Raw genomic sequence first — 13,981 nt, forward strand, 5'->3', positions numbered from 1 at the left:
AATCACGTTTGACAGCAATGGAGCGTGGTGTCTGCAAAGTGTTCTCTCAAAGCAATATCAATTCACATTCACTCAAATGTCCATTAGTAAACCACTAATGTTACCATGGTAACTCAAAACGTCGTATAAAAATATAACAAAGACTGAAAACGGATGCACTCGACAAAAGTATATCTACAACGTCTCGAATGGGGGGTGGGTGGGGGGGGCTGAGCGACGTGGCTAAGAACAGCTCGACTTTCCAAATCTCTCCAGAATGCATAAGGACTCTCTCCGCATCAAGTCTGAGTAGCAGCAGATTTTCCCCTCTCGCCGATAGCGACACAGTGGAAGCCGCGGGTTCCGTCGGGACCCCTGGGCAGCCTCATGACGCCTGGTGGGAGGCCGTCAGCGTTCTGCATCTTGCGACCCAGCATCGGGCTTCCGACCGGGCTGCTCTCCTGAGACGCCACCTGCTTGCGCCGCTGGACCCACGGGCTCCCTGAAGGGGTGAGGCTGCTGTCCGAGGAGTAGTCTGCCCAGCGGCGCCCGGCCTCGGGGCTCAGTCGGCCCTCGCTGGCCAGGGGAGACTTGTGGGAATGTGGGGACTTGCGCTGGGGACAGGGGCTGCCGCGGGGGCTGGACCACGGGCTGTTGCGCGGGGAGATGACGGGACTCAGGTGATTGTTCTGGATGCTGATGCTGGCGGTGGTCGGGCTGAGCTTGTTGCAGGACTGGGACTTCCTGGCGAGCCGCGGGGACGTGGGGTTGCTCTCGGTGTCTGAGGAGCTGCAGGCGGAGTCGTCCCCGTGGTACTGAAGCTCCCGGATTCTGCTGTTGAGCGAGCGGCTCTTGCGCATCCCTCCCTCCTCCCGGGGCCGTTCTTTGGGCACCTTCTTCTTGGGCGGCTTGGTGCCAATCAGGACCACTTTCAACCCGAGCAAATTGGCCCTGCCATCGTCGCTCCCCACGGCTTCGTTGGCTTTGACGGCAGCCTCCACCTCCTCGAACTCCACGATGGCACACTCCTCAGAGCCCAGCTGAGTGTAGCGGCTGCTCAGCCTCTTCAGGTCAGCCGGCAGGTCCTTCCCAGGCTTAAGGACTCGGACGGAAGCAATGGCGCCGTAGGTTCCAAAAGCCTTCAGCAACAGCTTCATCAGCTGCTCCTGCTGGGTGGCTCCTCCCTCGTTCCCTCCGTTATCCTTCGTGAGAGTAGCCAGCTCTGGCCACTGCTGCAGATCACTTAGCAGCAGCATGCGGCTGGGCAGCGACTCGCTGGCAAAGACCGGCACTGCGGATTGACGCCGCACCTTACGGCCCTCTTCATTCAGCTCAAGTATCTTGGAGTGTCTGAGAGCATAGGCAGTTGTTCTCCAGTCACGAGTCAAGTGTTTCACCTGCAAAGAGATGAGGGGTTGTGTTACATGGGTGAAATTAAACGGTTTAGAATTGCAACCTCTAAACCACCAGGTCACACCTTTGATCGCTGCAACGGTTTGCACTTTGAAAGCTTTAAGGCTTGAAATGTTTAATAAAAAGGCTCAATAACTTAGGCTTGTCAGCATTAGGGCTGGGCAATGATTCAAACTAATTCATGATCAATAATTCTACCGATGTTATAATACTAATAATAGCACCATAGAAAAACTTCAATATTTATATCGATATGATGCTTTTGCATTGTGTAAGCAATGTGACAAAATTGATATACCTCAGATTTGTACAATATTTTATTATTATCATCATTCTCTGCTCATAAAGAATTTAAAAACACAACCTCTACTCAGGCAGGGGCAGATCCAGGGTTGGGGTGAAATACTCCTGTCCTGTAAAATAGTCACTTACTAATATGACACTTTGTTATAGAATTCTATCTTTTAAACTGTTTAAAATGTTTCGTGGCTTTGCTCAAAGCTATAGAGCAAACAGTAAACAAAGAGTTACTTAAATGTGCACCTTACTGAATCAGGAGTAAAGATCCGTCTTTAAACTTAAGATATAATGTGACATTTATTGTGATAATTATCAATATCGACTTATTTCATTTTTTATCTTGATATAATTGTTGGCCTCACCGCCCAGCCCGAGTCAGCATGATCTATGATTAGTGCCTTTCTTTAACTCATAGGTCCTGAATCAATAACTGAGTCTGTTTGTGGATATAAGCAATTCGATTAAAATATCCTGAATTCACTGCATTAGTCAGATCATCGCTGTATAATTTTCTCAGCTTTAAAATGTGTCACCTCGGTGTTGCCAAGCTCACAGTTGAATCCTTGTTTCTATTAAAAATCAGTGAGTGTGAGGGGACGCAGATCACTTGCAACATAAACAGAAAAACACAAACACGCAGTAGCACCCGCTTGTGAATCAATAAGAGAATAGCGTTGCATCCCAACAAGTCATGTTGATATTAGAGACATTCATTACTATTCAATTCTCACAAGCATCTGCATCATTGCAATTACAATGTCAAGCGCCTGGTTCTTATTTGAAAACAGATTTTTTTTTTCCCCCTCAGCTTTGTTATTGACGTTTTATTTGTACATTTATTTTGTCAGTGTTCAAAATACTAAATATGATTGTCGTTGGATACTATATGCAGCTGACTCTCAGCTCAGGGATATCAGTAGACAAGAGGAAAAGCCCATAATGAGCCACCAGCGAACAATTCAGCTTTCAGAGTGGACGAGAGATATATATATATATATATATATATATATATATATATATATATATATATATATATATATATATATATATATATATATATATATATATATATATATATATATATATATATATTTCAGCCTATAATAGTGAAAGGCTTTGTGTGCGCAATATGCAGCCCAATTAGCGCAGGGAATTCAGAGGACTTCTTATTGTGTTACTGGCTTCGAAGCCATGGTTACCTTTTTGAATGATGTGAGCAGCTTGACGCTGACAAATCCCAGTTTGTTACGCCGGACGTGTTTGAGCAGGAAGGCATCGTGCTCCAGGTTCTCGTCGGACAGGTAGTACTCAATCTGAGCGACCAGCTTCTGGATGAGCTCTGGATCCGGGGGCTGCCAGCTGTCCTCCTCCAGCTCCCCCCCACTGGTGCCGGCCCCGCTGCGTATGGGAAGACAAAACACGTATTGTCAGAATGTTTCATACCTTAAAACTGCAATCGAGGCGGTGGACTAGTGGCAGAAACCTGGACTATGGGCAGAAAAGGTCTCTGGTTCGTCTCTGGTTCGACTCCACGGAGAAACAAAAAAAAGACGAACCTGGATTGATCTGTCCAAAAATCCAAGAGGATTCTCCCTACCCTGTCTATTGCCCCTGAGCAAGGCACCTTGCTCCCCCAACATCTGCTCCCCGAGCGCCGTACATGGCTGCCCACTGCTCTGTGTCCTGCACCAGATGGGTTAAAAGCAGAGGTTAAATTTCCCTCCTTGAGCATGAGTGTGCTTGTGTTTGGGACAAATCAATGTATCTTAATCTTAATCAATCGAATACAGAGTAAAATCCGATGCAGAAATACCTTGCTACCTGAAGGAAAATGTTTCTTAGCCCAACTTGAACCCTGGTGTTTGGAGGAGGCAGTTGTTCTTTTAATGCAAAGGGAGCATTTTGTTAACCCAATCATATGATGGACTTAAATGTGTAGCTATCTGACATTGTTTTTATAAAAATGTTTCAAAACCCTTAAACTGCAAACATTACCACTGTTACACGTCTCACTTTCATTAATACAATAGGCCAGAGGTTGACAAGTTGTTGGCAGCAATGCAGCATTATCCCAGCATGCCTCTCTGCAACATGAGGGAAAAGGGATGGACTGTCTTCCTCCTTTCAGATTTTTGACTCAGAGCCTGTTGACAAGCTGCGTCTCCAGCCATGTCACCATGACTCGCTGCCAGACCTTGACCCACAGTGTCGCCCCTGTCCCGGAACTGCCAAGACCTCTCCATCTGAAGGCCGTGAGTCCCAGGCTCTACCTCCCACACATAATATGGTCGCTCACCAAATCAAATTCGCACACTTTACAGAAAACTGCTACCAATACGGTAGATGTTTAAAAAGGCAAAAAGCACAAAGATCTCCCGCAGGCACTTGGCCAAAGCTGTGAAGCAGCACAGTCGGGTAGACTCTGCAGATTAAGAGTGAGGGTCTGAATGAAATTTTTGTGGATGACTCATCACTGCCTCCCTCGCACACCCTTGGTGAGCAGCTTTCCAGCCGAATGACCACACAGCTGGCACAAGCCCACGGCTTCCACAGGATAACCACCAGCATTCAGAGGAAAAGACTGTCCCCACATGATCACAAGAGATGTGAACAGGACATGTGCGTTCAAGAAATCACAGCAGAGATGATAGATACTGGGAGAATTCCACACTTTTCACATGATTAAGATTAAGATCGATTAAGATACATTTATTTGTCCCAAACACATGCACAGACATGCAAGGAGGGAAATTTAACCTCTGCTTTTAACCCATCTGGTGCAGGACACACAGAGCAGTGAGTAGCCATGTACGGCGCCCGGGGAGCAGATGTTGGGGGGGAGTAAGGTGCCTTGCTCAGGGGCACTAGACAGGGAAGGGAGAATCCTCTTGGATTTTTGGACAGATCAATCCAGGTTCGTCTTTTTGTTGTTTCTCCGGGGAGTCGAACCAGAGACGAACCAGAGACCTTTTCTGCCCATAGTCCAAGTTTCTGACACTAGTCCACAGCCTCTCCCTCTACATACATCCATCACTGTTATTGCGCAATGTGTAGCAGGAATATGGGGTGCAACAGCCACATGAAAAGACAGCTGATAGACTACACTTTCCTTTATTAGTACCCAGCATGCCATCAGATGTTTGATGCTCTTCATGCCGTGTGGAGAACAGAAATGTGCACAGGTGTCTGTGCCGGCGAGTCACTAAAGGTGTGACCTGCAAGCAAAACAAGAGAGGGATGCATTTCCCTCTTTGGCCTTTTCTACAAATGACTCACTCTTGTCGCACGTTGTCCAAGTGAGGAACTTGCAGGTCAAAGGATAAAAATAGCAGGCCATGACGCAGGGGAATTAGATTGGTAGTTAAGGTGGCCATCCTTTATCTCAGGTCACAGGTGTCTGGTTAAACAGGACCGGTGCTGCCTGCAGGTGGTTACACTCCTCACTTCCCTGCTGTCCCGCCCAGGAGATAATAATAATAATAATAATAATAATAATAATAAAAAAAATAATATCCCTCTAGTATGTCTGTCTGTGAGGATTTGCACTCCCGGTTGGAAGCATCCATTGTCCTCCTGGGCACATTGCGATGCTGTTTCCCTTTCTTGTGGTCATCTGTTTGGATTGTCGCTCTGTTTGAACAGCATCTGTGTACACAACTGGCATTCTCCCAGTGGAACCAACCAATCTGCCAGCACATGAGCAGCGAGTGAAGCTATGGCTAATAGAGAGAGATGCAGAAACACACCGTGTAACCTTGCCACTGAGAGGAAAGTGTTTCTTAGCCCAGCTTGAACCCTGGGGCTTGGAGGAGGCGGTCGACTTGCAATCATGGAACTTAAACGTGCCAATGATTAAAAGCGCAGGTCTTTTAGTACAAAAGGAGGATGATGGACTTAATTGTTCAGTTATCGGACAGATACACTGTTGTTCAGGAAACTTGGAAGTATTGTGCAACACCAACCTGGATTTGTCATTCCTCCCGATGTCGTCCTCGCTGCAGCTTCCCCCGAGGAAGTCGATGAAGCTGGCGGACCCGTCGGGCTCCTCGTCCTCCGCCGCCTGGATGGCCACCGTGATCGTCACCGCAGCGTGCTGATCCACGGTGATTACCTCATCGAAGCCGAGCTCCGCTGACGCATCCGGGGCGCACGCCACCGGGTTCGGACAGAGGACGTCCACGGACCCGCTCATGGTGCCCGGGTGAGCCGGGGTGCTCCGGCCGGCTCCCCCCTCTCCTCCCCGGGCGGCAGCGGCAGCCTCCTCCGCCTGGTCGCTTCGGATCCGGCTCGGGTCGAAGGCGCGGGCAGGATGCGCGGTGCGTAAAGCCGGTCGACGCTTCTTCTTCTTCTTCTCCTCCTTCTCCGGGCTCCAGTAATGGCGGAGCAGCACCCAGGGGGTTCCGAGGACTCGCTCCACGGCTCGCCAGAGACCCCCGATCCAGATCCGACCCGGTGCAGGGCCCTGAGGGGCAGCGGGGCTCTCGGCAGCCGGCGAGACGCAGCCTGGACCTGGCGAGACGGACGGGCTGCTGGAGCCTCCGCGCTGTGCCTGTGCCTCCTCTTCCTCCTCCTCCTCCTCCTCCTCCTCCTCCTCCTCCACCGCCGCTGCTGCTGCTGCCACTGCTGCTACTTCCTCAAATGTAAGAGGCTTTGTGCTCTTGAGACGAGCTCTCGGATTGGGCCGCGGAGGCAGCGTGTCGTCGCCCTGGTTCCCGGCCCACAGGCAGGAGCCGACACACGGCCGGGAGGGAGGCAGCAGGAAGGCCAGGCAGCGCAGGAAGGCGCTCACCAAGGCGTGCATGCTACCGGCACTCTCTTATTTACCCTCCACACAAACACACAAACACACACATACACACACGCATATACACATGCACTCTGAGTGTTGTTTATTTCCCGCGAGAACACGAATACCCCGGTTTGCATGCGTCTAAGTAGGAGAGCAAATTCACGTGTTCCACTTCCTGCTAATTAGGAAAAGGCCGTGCCAAGTGCCAAGGACGACCCCCCCCACACACACACACACCCCACCCCCCCTCTAACGCTGCTAATTGGATGATTGGCTTTGGGCTCTTGGTCGCACGCAGGAAGGAAGTGGTTCACGCAGGAGGAAAACCCATAAATTAGTAGTAGGTGTCATTGGAAGACAAGTTAGGATTGCAGACCATTAGTAGCCTAGTTCTTGAAAGACAAATGATACATTGTGTTTGGTGATTTAGTGGATAAATCAGAATCAGAAGTATTTTATTGCCAAGTACGTTCACACATACAAGGAATTTGCTCTGGTAATTGGTGCAAACAATGAACATAGAACATAAAGACGCAATAAATACAGCATGCATGGAGAGCAATAAAAATGGGAAACCAGTATATATTTACTCACTGTTTACTTTTAATTTACTGACTTTTTATCAATATTTATACAAAGTAACATTTATTTTGAGATAAACATTTCTGAATAAAAATATATAAATCCTGACCAGGGCTGAGGATTCGATATTACATTAGATAGATAGATAGATTACTTTATTCATCCCCGAAGGGAAATTAAGTCGTCATAGCAGCCGGTATATTTGAATACAATAAAATACAATACAGTAGAATAAAATAAAAAATATTGAGGTAGAAAGAATAAAAACAGAAACACAAGATAAATAGGTAGATAAGGTGCAGTGGCAAGATGATGGTAATAGTATTGATATGATGGTAATGTTATTGTTAGACAGTATATAAAAATAGTACAGTACATATAGTATATAATATAACATTTTATATATGATAGTAATTATACCAATATACCATATATTATTAGACAAGTGCAGTGTCATTAACCTGGCATCTTCAGAATTATTCCTCTTCCTTATGAGTCCTCCTCCCACAGATCTACAATATTCTGTCACTGTTTAGTGTTTTAGTGCTGGATTTTGTAAACACTATTTTCATAGGGTGCAGAGGGAATTAGACAACTTTCTATTTATCCTACCTGGTTTATCTGCAGTGAAGATTATATAAGTCAGTGTTTTCCATTAAATGACCATGAATTAGCTTCATTACCGTTCATGAGTGGGGTTTATATATAATGACATATAATGACATGATTTACTTAATTGCTGTGCATGTTGGGTATTGTAGGGGTGGAATTAAATAAGTATATTGTCGTCCAGACTCGTGAGATACAATTATCGATATAATAGCGGTAAGTATTGTTATTTTTATTTTTTTTAATCTGACAATTCTCTGCCAATTGCCGGTTTATGGCTACTTTACATTGGAATGATGGCACATGTCGGCATTGACAAGTTTCAGTGTGTGATCTTGTACAATTTTTTGTACATTGTTTCATCTCAGTTTGTTAAACTCTGTGAAGCTGACACAAAATTGCAGTGACTAAAAACACAAATCCTGTGTGCCAAGTGTGAAGCTGATAAGATAGAGCTTTCTCAAGATTTGAGTTCAAGAGAGCAAGCACAAAATATCTGAAATACACAATTTCTTCCGCTTTAGTCTTAATGAACAAGCTCACGCTCAGCTAATTTGAGGTGGATTCAATTCTAGTTTTGTATTTCTTTAAAATTAGACATTGACTTCACCTATTTCTTTGACGGTCACTCACTATTCCAAACAGTTTGATTTGCTCCTGTAATTTCATTCATGCAGAGTTATTGTTATGTTCAGTGACTGCATAAGTCATGTTTTCTTTATTCCTCATTTATTCAGAGTATTTTATTTAGCTTTCTCTTACACCGCCTCTCATTTCAGATTCCACTTCCAGTCTTTGTGTTCCTCACCGCTGTGAATTTCTTTTTTTCACCTTTGTCTCAGTGTCTCCTCCTGTATCCAGTCTCCTTGCTGCCTTCTCTCTGTGCTACATGGTCTTTGTTCCTTGTGACAGTGTTTCAGTCTATCCTTGTGTTTAAGCTCCTTTGTGCTTTTTCACTTTGCTTAGCTTTTTGACTCTGCCTGGCCCTTAATTGATGTTGTTTGTGTGTCTGCCTGATCACATGTGGACCTTATAACTTGTTTTTATTTTCACACAAAATCCACTGCTTGTGTCAGTCACAGCTAAACACACAGACAAATTATACTGACTGGCACTTTGCTGTGTGTTTAAGACAGTTTCAAATGTTTTTTTCATGATCCTTACTGTATAAGTTGACATTGCAGCGCTGTTGGAAACTCCTGCAGGAGCGACAGTAAAGTGGAACCTTCATAGTTGTGAGTTGTAAGTTCAAACCGCTCTCCGTAATCAGCATTGAAAGACCAAGTTTAAAAGTAATTTGTGAACTCTCCCTGTACAGGTGGGTTATACACGCACAAAGTTAACTTTAGAAGCACTGATTGAATGCAAGGTGATTTATAGCACAAGAGCACATGTGGGTGTTGTCATGGGGGAATTATAATCACAGACTCTGTAAGGGATACCTCAAGTCCATTTTTGCAGCCTGTTGCCGGACTGTACTAATAACCCTGCAATCACCCACACCAGTGTTGTGGGCCGTTGCCATCCCTACATGAAATATCTTTAATACTCCCCACTTGCAAGCCAGGCTCACAGCTGGTGAGCAGTCTGACTCACTCTCCGCACCACATGCCAGTTTGTGTACAATGCAACATGGGGGCCTGCTGTGGGGGATGGGGGTGGGTTCCAACAATTATTCTGAAGACATTCAGGTTCTTATAGTTTGTTATTGAGAATTTTCTTTTCTCAGAGCAAAGTCTTGAAGGTAATTTCCACTATTCGGTGTGAGTAAACCATGTCTAACAGCTTATCATGCCTTGTTTAATTAAAAATATCAGCATATTTGGAAAAATCCTGAAGCAACAGAATTGAGACCAGCTCCTCTTTTCAGAAAACATCATTGATTGAACAGATGGCCTTAATCTCTTGCACCTGCTTCTTTTCTCACTTCTCTCACCTCTCTGACACGTTATTGTGAATAAGATTAGCGACACGAAGACAGATTTTATTACAGGGTTGTTCGGTTGAGTTGGATCAAATTGCACGGGGTGCATCTAAATCTAGAAACGCCATGTTCATATATCAGTCATGAAATAATTTCCTGGGCATTTTCAATCATTTTTAATAATTGCCACTTTCCCACCTCTGGCTCCTATTGCAACACCAACCCTCCAAGGAGAATATCTCTTTGAAGTATCTCCCCTAAGTGTATTTCTTTGGTCATATGAAATAGAAAAATCTTCACCGCAGGTACAAAAAGTAAATTACTTACATAATGCTGAGGCCAATTGTTTTATGTTGATGAAATATCTCAACAAGCACTGGATGGAATACACAATTTAGTACAAATATTCATGGTCTCCAGAGGAAGAATTATTATTATTTTAAGGGATTTTTTCTTTGTAACCTGCATGAGGTTGACATCTGTTTGATTTGCAGAGATGTAACAATGGATTACGACAAATCAGCAAGTGCCTGAGGCCCCGTGTAGAGAGGGGCCCCCTGAGACGAGCTGATTACCTTAGTCAACAGCAATGGCAATTTGTGAGAAACCGCTTGTTAGACTGCAGCAATGCAATGGTCAGAAACCCCCACCAAGGACAGATCTCAGCCAAAGTCTTTGTCATTCAGAGCAGCAGCGAAATTAACCATAAATGTTATGGTATGAGCCATGAAGCACACTTATGAATCACGGAGTTTGGTTTGATGTGTGTAGGCCCCAGCAGGTCCCTTTTGCCACCTTTTTCCCTGGGGTCCCCTCAAGACCCTAGAAACCCCCATGGAGGCTTGGCATGAAATTCAAATCAGCGTGTTAACGTCGTCGTCGTTGTGAGCATATTAGCACCTAGTGCCTACAGCCTCACAGAGCTGTTATCAGGGCACCTGACTTCTTTTGTGTGTCACTAGAAACAGCACCCTTTTAAAAGCAGTACTTATATAATCAGCAGATACATAAGACTTTTAAACTCCTCTGAACTGCAATAACTCCACCAAACCAGCACCCTGGAATATTTGCATATTTGCACCAGCACCATAATAAGCATATTTGAATATTTGCACTACTGAACAAATTGAACTATTGTTGCTCTATTTTTCTCTTCATCTGTAAAGATATATATTTAGATATATATATTTTATTTTCTATTTTAAATTTTTGATATTCTATTTTATTGTTAATCTATTTTATTCTTTTTTATTCTATTTTATACTATTTCTATTTTTATTTTATTTTTTTGGGTTGAAATGACTGAGCATTGCTTAAAGAGAGCCTGTGACCCAAGTATTTCATTGACAGTGACTGCTTCATGTTATCTCTGTTCATTTGACAATAAAAATCTTGAATCTTGAATCTTGAGAGGTTTCTATCTATCCAGGAATAATACATTTGATTGATTCGGTGTCTGTGTTTCCTCTGGGACGTATATTAAGAAATGTAAAGTGGAGCTACAACCTTTAGATTTAAACACAACTGGAATTTACATTGTATTTTTTCAATGATGGCCTGTCACACAAGCTGTTGATGCTCACCTCCCATAACATGTGTCAGAATGTGCTTCATGAATAGACAGTGACAGGCAGTGTGTGGGATGTCCCTTTCATGAATCTGGACTTCTCTGAGCAACCGCTTATTACTGCTCGAGTAAAAAGGCTGAAAATACTCGGCACCATCTATTCAGTCATTCGATTAGGTGTTATTAGATAAACTGACTGAGATTATATGTCATCTGGATTATAGCCTACTGTACATAGAGCAAAGAAAGAGCATCCAACATGTGGGTAGACAGAATCCAAAGTGGTATGTACTCACAACATGACGAAGAGTTTAAAAATGTCAATAAATTCCACGAAACAAAGAATATTTTAACTTCATAGGAACTCAAATGGTACTTCTTCGCATTTTCAGGGGTTTTCTGACTCGTCAAAAAGTTCTAAGCATTTAAAGTTTGGATTACCCTACATTGAAATGTTCACTCTGTGTACATTTAGCTGTTATATAGAACAGGACGTTCATGGCAGGAATGAATCAGGATAGAAAAAGACAGGTTCCGTGTATGGCTGCACTGACACGCCTACTGTAACCAAAGTAGAGCCATAATTTGTGTTATTGGATGCACCTATGCCTCTTTTCATGTAATGACAAGATGTCCATGGTGAAAGAGGTCTGTCATCAGAGCTGTTTGGGTTATTATCGCTGCAATCTCAGGCAAAAACAAAGCGGGAGGAAGAAAACAGGCCCAAATATGATGTTATCTGGTGCAAGTACAAGCAATCATTTGCTTTTTGAAAGGTTTTGTTTTAATTGTGTTTAGAATGATGATGGAAAAAGTCCACGCAAATATGACGCTATTACGTGTAATTGGCAAAAAGATCTGCAGTGTGATGTGAAATGCTGAAGGGGGACCCTGGTGTGACCTGCTGTTCCTCTCGCTCTCTGAACAATTGCAACTTGTCAAGTGCAGTGTATGCAGCAGACTTAATGGTTGTTGAGAAAGCTAGATTCACATGAGACCAATCATTGTGGGATGCTACCCCCAGTTTTTTTTATCCTAATTTGATTTAAGAAAATGTAATCATGGAATATAGACAATGTTCAAACAATATACAAACTACAGTAAATCAGGTTTACACTGCTACTACTACAACTACAACTGCCACTACTACTACTACAACTACTTCTACTATTACTACTACTAACAATAATAATAACAATAATAATGATGATGATAATAATATATTTTATTTGTGTAGCACTTTTAACAATGCTCAATGTTAAAAAATGTTTACTCTCTTCCAGAAGTCACTGCATCTATGGACATTTTACAATTTGTTGTTTCCAAAGCTCGAACTTAGTTAGGAAAGAAAGCTTGAAGGTTTTTGCATCTGATTCATGCAATAATTTACAGACTGATATTTAGCTTCAAGACCATATGTAAAGTTGAACAAGTTCTTGTAAAATCCAGGTTGCCGGTGTGCAAGTGTTTAATGTGATTGAGTTTTACTTTTACTGTTGAAACTGTGTTTCTTTTGTAAAGTGATTGATTGGATCTCACTGGGACTAACCTGGTTAAATAAAGTCTAATACATAAATAATTTAAACTGCTACAACATTAGGCAATAATACCTGATCATTTTTGGAGGAGCATAACAGAATAAGGCCACCTGGGGTAATCTGAGTAGTCTGGGACATTGGGTTATGTGGGACACCTAAGCTTCATTCCTTTTCTAACAAATCTAGCTACAAGGACTATAAAGTAGCATGGACATCATGTGACTGAAAGCACATGACTTCATGGGTGTGATGTTACATAAAGGGGAGGGGCAAATGTCCATCAGAAGCTCCCCCTTGGAATAGCATTGAAAAGGTCAATGACAGAAGATTCTGGCAAGATTCATTTAATAATGTAAGTCTGTGATAAATTTGACAAAGCTCCTAATTGTTATCAAATTATGTTTGTTTGTGATGTATTCAAGCATCAAAATATGCATTGAGCCGGGAAAAAGTGTTTTTTAAAACATTTTTTAGCCATCCCTTATGATCAAACATGATTGATAGTGTGGGACAGCATGCTTTGGTAATCTGGGACTGGGACAGTTAGTGAAAGTTTCTCAATACGGGAAATATGCATTTAGGGACTGAAGTAAAACAATGATCAACAATGAAGTAGCATATGATCTGCAGTTATCAGACAGGAGATAATGGTTAATACAATCTGTCGGTGTAAAATAATGCTTTTTAGAAATTGGTAATATTGACCTTGACATGCATAACGCTGTGGGCGATTCAGACTCTCTTTAAACGTGTGTCTCAGAATACAAAGTGACCCGTCCCAGATGATCAAATTCAGCCAGAAGTTTCTATTATGTCCCAAAGAATATGAGAGCTGTGTAATGTCTCCTCTGAGTATGACATCTCTATTCTTTCTCCTGCTGTGGTCAGAGAACATCTGCAGGATTACAGAAAGGTATAATACGTAGATCTACTGTGTAAAGTCAAGATTGAAAAATAAAGATTAGCTGAGGTCACCCCTAGAGAGAGGAACATTTCAGGAGCTGTTTCTTCTACGGATCCTTTTTTTTGGTAACACGGGAAGTGAGCGTAACCAAGCAACGCCGTCGTCACCATGGTTACAGTGCTTGCCAGAAGTGGAGACGAGAGTCGGTTCGGAGCGATCAATCTGAGACGCAGCAGTTCAGCAGCAAGTGAGTCTTTGCATTACGACGATTAACAGTCCGGAAGTGGGTTCGGATCGTGACTCAGCTGTTTCACCGCTGACGTCGCTCTGAACGGCTAACTCCAGCACACACTAAATGGAACTTAAGGGCAAAACT

At 43.4% G+C, this 13,981-nt stretch overlaps 1 protein-coding gene across 3 annotated transcripts; it reads right to left on the reverse strand.

The window, feature by feature from the left end:
• Positions 1–266: 266 nt before the first annotated feature.
• larp6a (La ribonucleoprotein 6, translational regulator a) lies at positions 267–6,499 on the reverse strand. Of its 3 annotated transcripts, none has more exons than XM_061068732.1 (4): positions 6,314–6,499; positions 5,655–6,241; positions 2,892–3,090; positions 267–1,376 (listed from the first exon to the last, which is right to left on the reverse strand). In XM_061068732.1, the coding sequence occupies exons 1-4, from the start codon at positions 6,491–6,493 to the stop codon at positions 279–281; spliced, it is 2,064 nt and encodes a 687-aa protein (XP_060924715.1). In that variant the 5' UTR covers positions 6,494–6,499; the 3' UTR covers positions 267–278. The 3 variants fall into 3 exon arrangements, with proteins under 3 accessions (XP_060924715.1, XP_060924714.1, XP_060924713.1); XM_061068731.1 differs by having other exon boundaries at positions 5,655–6,247; positions 6,293–6,493; XM_061068730.1 differs by having other exon boundaries at positions 5,655–6,259; positions 6,293–6,493.
• Between the last annotated feature and the right edge of the window lie 7,482 nt (positions 6,500–13,981).

Source organism: Limanda limanda, chromosome 3 (assembly GCF_963576545.1).
Source record: "Limanda limanda chromosome 3, fLimLim1.1, whole genome shotgun sequence".
In the NCBI taxonomy this organism is placed as follows: Eukaryota; Metazoa; Chordata; class Actinopteri; order Pleuronectiformes; family Pleuronectidae; genus Limanda; species Limanda limanda.